The following is a 6,626-nucleotide window of genomic DNA, read 5'->3' as shown; positions in this document are numbered from 1 at the left end:
TAAATTGACGTTGATATTAGTTATGTTCGATTGAAATTATGACAATTTGTAATGGGAGGGGGATATAAATTTTTTTTTAAAAATAATCAAAAGTTTAAAATCTAAAATGAGTTACGATAAAACTTATATTGTGAATTGATAAATATATTCGATATTTATTAATTTTTTTATATCTCGCGGATAAAAGGTGAAGGTTGCCATTTTTTTCTTTCCTCATGGAAAAGAAAACATGCGTACAACTCGTTACCCTGTCAAGAACAAACCTGAGGTGAACAGCTGCGCAGTGTGTTTTTAGCTGTTAGCTATTGATATAGCTCACAAAAACACAACACAACAAAGCCTTTTTCCACGAGTGGGGTCGGTCGTGGGGATGCAACACGAGGACTTCACAAGAGATCATCCCATTCTAGCACTACTCTCGCTCAGACTCGCTTAACTTCGGAGTTCAGAAGAGATCCGATGCATGTGAGTTGATATAATCACATCCCAAGAATTCGACGTAAGATAGAAGTGTCGGTTGTTGACTACCTGACGCACTCCCCTCTTCCTTTATCCGGGCTTGGGACCGGTATAGCTCACCAACTGAAAATGCCATCGTTTCTTGTGTGTTGCCTGAAGTCCTGCTTTATCCATCCCGTCATGTCATCGCCGGTTACAGCAGCAGAAGGAACCACAGCACAAGCAACGTCGTCATTGACCACACCCCCAAATACACCATAGCAACCCCTGCTATTCCAACCATCTGCCTGGACTGGTCACCCCAAGATGGTGGCATTGAGATTGTATTGCTGCATTCTTCAACCGGAACACCTCCCAGCAAAGGAAGATTCAAATTCCTACATCAGTAATGTTCCTTTGGGTCCAAATTTTCTTCGACTTGCTGCTGGTACTGCTGCTCATATTGTGGTATTCGGACAGGATTAGATCGAGCACAAATTCTTGTCACCTATACTTGTTGATGGGGCATTGCTCATGCTGGGTTACCATAGTACAGTGTATAGCATCTGGATGGTATTAGCTATGATGCCGTACGTCGATATTGAGGAGTCAGCACAGTGTACATGAATCTTTTTATACTCAAAAAAACATTTTTAAAAATACAGTTTATCAAACATCCAACTACTTTATTTTACAGCTAATTATTTTAAAGCATAGCAGAAACAGTTTTTTAATTAAAAAAGCACAACAATCCAACATTAACCCTTTAAGTTAAAAGTCAACAAAAGCACTAGACATGTAGCTCAATTAGCTAAGAGCACCTACACTCTGCATTCAATGACATGAGTTTGATTCCCCCTCCCCAATATCACTTTGTTTTTCGAGAATTTCGAAATGAATACTCCGTTCAGTTCACATTTTCTACATACTTATATGTGTGCCTATACATCATATTTGCTTGCTCATGCAAGTCCAAAGTAAAAAAGTGTACATATCCTCTCCTTGAGGTAAAAAGAGAGTAGAGAAAATAACTTTAAATCTGGTCGATCAGCTGAGGGAATTGTCGTAGAAGCCATGCCACACCTCTGATGGCAATCTGTAAAACATATAGGATTTGAAGTGAAACCTGACCTAGTTCATCAAAGAATTATAGTCTTATGATTTCTGCAAATCTAGTTTTCGTATCCGTAAGGTTGAAAAGCAGATAAAACAGAACAGAAATTCGAGAAATTGGCAAATTTGAACATATATTCATATTCTACATGTTCATCCAATGCCAATGGCAGGAAGGCTGCACTACAGAATTTAGACTGGAACCATCAGAGATCAGGCCCCAACCTAAACGTCTGTTTTAGATTATGTTGGTTTCGAAATAGTATATGGAATGCCCTGAAAAAAAAAAGAAAAGAAAAAAGAGAGAGCGTGATAGTGTGGAGGTTAAGCACTTACCAACACAGTTTCTCCAGGCTTGATCGCAGGTTCGACACTATCTCGCCCGTAGCTGTTTATCAAAGACAAAATTAGTCTCCCAACAAACTACACGCATTCAACAGAGATACACAAGTACACAAGATGTTTCCTCGTCTTCGGGAACGAAATTGAATGAGCGTGCAGTACTATAATCTGGTGTATGCTACGACTGCTATCTGTTCTTTTGAAGTATCCTTACATTATTTGTCTCTTGCCATCGATGACCTCCAACTTATAAAAGCTACATCCTTTGCTGAAGGGAAAAGGCTTGCCGTTCCATTCTGATCGAAAATACATACTATTTCAGTGAGGATCGGATAAACATATATCTCACGGAGGAGGAAAGACGTAGTGTAACTAATTTCCATTAACATACCTAAATGCCATGTTACCCCAACTGCCGTGGAGTCCTCAGCGGATAAGTCGTCAATAACAAACTGAAGGTCTTTGCCGACAGAATCATTGAACTTTTTGAAGAATTGAAGTATGTCCTGCGCATTGTTGAAGCTGATGCTTGATCTTGAGAATGAAATACACAATAATTCGGAGCTGCTTAAACATTTTTCTATAAAAAAATTGTTCGGGAATCTAACCTAAGACTTCCTTCATCATGTTTGAAAATACAAATCCAAAAATTACTTGAAATTTATTTATATATGCAAACATTTTTCTAGACGGGCTGGAAGGATCAATACCCATAATGTTTGGAAATACAAATATCAGTTTTAAGTTTTGCAGGAACAACCCTACAGTTCAGTTAGTGATTTCGGACCTTAGGTTAACATGATTTTCTTTTTTGAATTTTTTTTCCAATAAAATTATTGATGCTTAAATTTTTTGGAAATTTTGTTACTAGAAGATCGATTATTAAAAAAAAAAAAAAAAAAAAAAAAAAAAAAAAAAAAAAAAAAAAAAAAGAACGTCCACGTAAATCCTCAAAGGTCAGTAATAAAAGTCTACATAAATCTTCGAAAGTTCATAAAGGATCTGTCAAAGTCTGCCAAAATCTATATTGTTATTTTAAAAAGTTTTTAAAATCCTTAAATCGCGGTTTGATTACACACTTAAATTCCACAAATTCTTCTTTCTTCTTGTTATATTATTATTTTTATTTCTAAATATTTATTATAATTCTGTCAATTTGGACTACTTTTTCTGTTTATTTTTAAGTTTAAAATTATTATATTACAGTCAAATATCAAAAGCACATACAAAAAGAGCTGAGAAGTGGATAAGAGATAAGAGTACCTTGCGACCAACGAAAGGACGAGGAAAAACAAGGTCCTCGTACACACATTTCTCTGCTATGAGCCCCTCCACTGAACCCAAATCTTGGCGGTTGACTCCTCCGTAGAACTTCCTCACAACGTCCGCTCCAGATTCCACCACATCAGCAGACTCATCGCCATCAGTTCCCGGCGGTGATGCAACCTTGACTGTCGGATTGGCTGATGACGATGAGACCCGAAACTGAAGGGTCTGCGGGGTCCATCTCAGAGGTGTGCTGATAGCAGTTGCTGGATTGGATATGGAGAGGTTGGAAGTGGTAATTGGAATGGAAGGAGATTTGGTGTGGTTAAGAAGGAGCCGAGGAGACGAAGAAGAAGATGAGAGCAATAAGGAGTTTATCATCAGCATGGCTGATGTTTGAAAACAAGAAACAAATCCGAAATTACTTGAAATTTAAATCGGATAATACTCACATATATAAGAAAACTAATTAAAAGTGTGTTACTTGCATCCCCAACGGGAATGCACATTATATTCTACCATTTACGAATAATGTATTTTTATTATCTAAATTTATAATCAAAACTGTTCAATTCATAATTTTCATTTAAAAATCTTCCTTCCAAAATAAAAAAATAAAAAAACCATTCAAATCAATGATTGTTTATGCATCCAAATATATGAAATATATCGACAGTATGAGTATTAAAGAATATATTCATGGGGAAATATACACCTTTTACCATTTACAAATAACATATCCTTACCACATAAATTAAATAATTAGACGTCGTTATGGTCATGGATAGATCATCCAGGTTTGAGTTCATAGGCAGTGACAATTACCATATGAAGACTTGTTTTCGCTACGGCTCTGGTGGGTTCCTTAAACAAGTCACTGGCTATAAGTCACCAGTTCATTATTCAACAGTCACACGGTCAAAGCCCTGGTGTGAGGATTTTAGGACAAAGTCCCACATCGAGACCAAATCATTCAAGGGCTTATAAAGAGTTGAGTTACTTCATATATTATCAATTGGTTTTAAGAGTACTAAATTATTTTAGCGTAAGCTAAATATGTCTCGTTGAGAAATTAATTTTTGTCATTTGGTGCTAAATAACACTTTAGCCTAACTAGGCTTTGGTTTGCATGCAGTAAACAACTGTAACTTAAATCACAAGCCCTAGGTCCAAACCCAATGGGCCTTGAAACCTAAACCTTCGTATGAGGCCATGTGATTAATTATAAAATTAAAACCATTGGCTGATTTGTCTCGAAATTAGAATTCATCCATGAACTAAAATTTTTTAAATTTATGTCCCTAAATTTAACAAAATGTGCATTATTGGTCCATGCCGTTCAATCAATTTCGTAAAAAAAGTTCGTTCATCTTATGATGCAGCCCACATGCGGATTCCCATGTCCAAATTTGTGATGTCATGTAGATTAAACAAAAATATATTAATATATTAAAAATAAAAGAAAAAGAGAAGGATTCAAGATGGAATTCGGGAGGGTGTTCACGTGAAAAGTATTAGAACATCTCTAACGTAGACAATTGAGTTGGAATACCTGTTTTAATCAAACACGTACGTAAAAACTAGCTCCAATAATAGAGGCAATTAAGCATGCAAATTCTACATACCCTCCTAAAATAGGAACGTTGCCTACACCATCATGAGTAGGCAATTCAGGCCCCACACCCTCCTTTATAATCAAATATTCGATGTAGAGGAAGATGACAAAATCAAAAAGTAAAAATTGATGTTACACACGAAATAAAGAGTACACGTGATGTATTTTTTGAGTCATTATTGAATTTAGTCCAGTTTGTTGGGCTAGGTCTACTCATTGATTATCTACATCAGTTTTTTTTTTAATTTAATTATTTATAATTAAATTGTAAATGTTATCCCTTATTTATAGGATTGTCTTTTACTTGAATATTGTATGTTGTAGGTGCTATATATCATCATATATATATATATATATATAGTGTGTGTGTGTGTGTGTGTGTGTGTGTGTGTGGATTTATAAATGTATAAAAGATAAAATATCTTCGACTATTTTTATGGATAATAAGTATATTAAGTTTTATTTACTTTCGTATATACTTTTCATAAAAGTGGTTTTATTTTCATATTTAAATATTTAAATTCAAATTTTGAGTAAAGATGCATAAATCAAGAAATTTAATTAAAGTATAAAAATATGGAACAAGACTAAATCCAATAGCAACTTTAAATTTTAGACTTGGATCAAAGTATAACATATAATTTTACCTTCTTAGTTTACTTAATCTATTAGAGTCGTTTCAGATTATTATTATAAAACAATTCAATAGGCAACATACTATAATATAATTTTGTTATTTTAATTGAGTATATTATTGAAATGCTTTTTAATAAGTAAATTTGTAGATCTAAATAGCATTGTATATTAGTAATTTAGTATGTATAACATCAGAGTATATTGCCCCGCAAGATCCTTCCTTGTTTAGTCCTTTCTACTCCCAATTTTCTAATGATTATGTATGTCTCAATCAATTTGTTTCTGACCGCAGTCAGAGTAGAATCTGACTAAACCACCGGCACTGGATCTTTTGTCCCCCAAAAGTCAAGAGACATCGCAAATTTGCAATGTGAAAGTTGCAATTCGTGCGACCCAAAAACAAAGGAAAAACACATGAAGAAAACTTTCCAATATTGCTTTTAAACTTGAGTCAAAAGTAAAATAATGTCGTTTTTAATATTTATCATGAGAAATGTTATTGGTATTTTAAAAATCTCATTTTACAATTCTTATAAGCGTATTTTTCTTTCCTAATATAAAAAGTTTAGAATGTAGAATAAAATTTTTAAAATGTTAATAACAATTCTCTTTAATCATATACAACATCCAAGTACTCTATTGTTTTGCAGCTGTTTTCCGCATTGATTATGGACCTTTCTAATTTAATTAACTTAATCCGTTTAATGGTTTAATTATGACATATAATAATGTCTCTTGACGTGGATCACTTTAGTCATCTTCTTCTTTTCAATGGGAGTCCGGATTCTCTTTGTGAGGATTATGGGGATCCGTAAATCGTGTTTTTTCATCATACATCATACATCATACGGTTAGAAATTATTTTAAATATTTTTATTTAAAAATAAACATAAACAGTACTTGACAAAAACTAACCACACGATGTACGATGAACGAACACGATTCATGGATCTCCAGAATCCTCACCAAAAAGATCCGGAGAGGATCCTATTGATTTCAATGGTCCAAAAAAGTCGAGGTTGGTCGGATCTACTTCTGAGATGATGAGCTATAAGACCCAAATGATGACGTCAGCTGCCATTTCATCAATTAGCCAAAAAATAGAAAAGCAGCCAGACACGTTGGATTTGGAGGACTCGCATTGCCGTGTACGGTAGGTGGTTATTGTGTGAGTTTTGTAGAGGAAAGTAAGAGCTTCAAACTAGTGGTGGTGGCG

At 34.5% G+C, this 6,626-nt stretch overlaps 1 protein-coding gene and 1 pseudogene across 1 annotated transcript; both read right to left on the bottom strand.

Annotated features, from left to right (window-relative positions):
- Positions 1 to 367: 367 nt before the first annotated feature.
- LOC125476107 lies at positions 368 to 487 on the bottom strand (annotated as a pseudogene).
- A 705-nt stretch (positions 488 to 1,192) lies between these two features.
- LOC103967399 lies at positions 1,193 to 3,944 on the bottom strand. The gene is made up of 5 exons (XM_009380657.3): positions 3,157 to 3,944; positions 2,285 to 2,399; positions 2,108 to 2,189; positions 1,888 to 1,939; positions 1,193 to 1,534 (listed from the first exon to the last, which is right to left on the bottom strand). Exons 1-5 carry the CDS (start codon positions 3,544 to 3,546, stop codon positions 1,472 to 1,474), a joined length of 702 nt encoding a protein of 233 aa, XP_009378932.2. The 5' UTR covers positions 3,547 to 3,944; the 3' UTR covers positions 1,193 to 1,471.
- Positions 3,945 to 6,626: the final 2,682 nt, after the last annotated feature.

Source organism: the organism of the source record quoted next, unplaced genomic scaffold (genome assembly GCF_019419815.1).
Source record: "Pyrus x bretschneideri cultivar Hongxiangsu unplaced genomic scaffold, Pyrus_bretschneideri_v1 Contig17, whole genome shotgun sequence".
In the NCBI taxonomy this organism is placed as follows: domain Eukaryota; kingdom Viridiplantae; phylum Streptophyta; class Magnoliopsida; order Rosales; family Rosaceae; genus Pyrus; species Pyrus x bretschneideri.
The sequence above is the reverse complement of the archived record's forward strand: the minus strand, read 5'-3'. Positions and strand labels throughout refer to the sequence as shown.

Excerpts from the sequence above, each read along its gene's own strand:
- LOC103967399 (XM_009380657.3), bottom strand. The coding sequence starts at position 3,546 with ATGCTGATGATAAACTCCTTATTGCTCTCATCTTCTTCTTCGTCTCCT. Across the intron at positions 2,190-2,284 it reads TGGGGTAACATGGCATTTAG|AATGGAACGGCAAGCCTTTT; the intron begins GTATGTTAATGG and ends ATTTTCGATCAG. Across the intron at positions 1,535-1,887 it reads AGCCTGGAGAAACTGTGTTG|ATTGCCATCAGAGGTGTGGC; the intron begins GTAAGTGCTTAA and ends TATGTTTTACAG.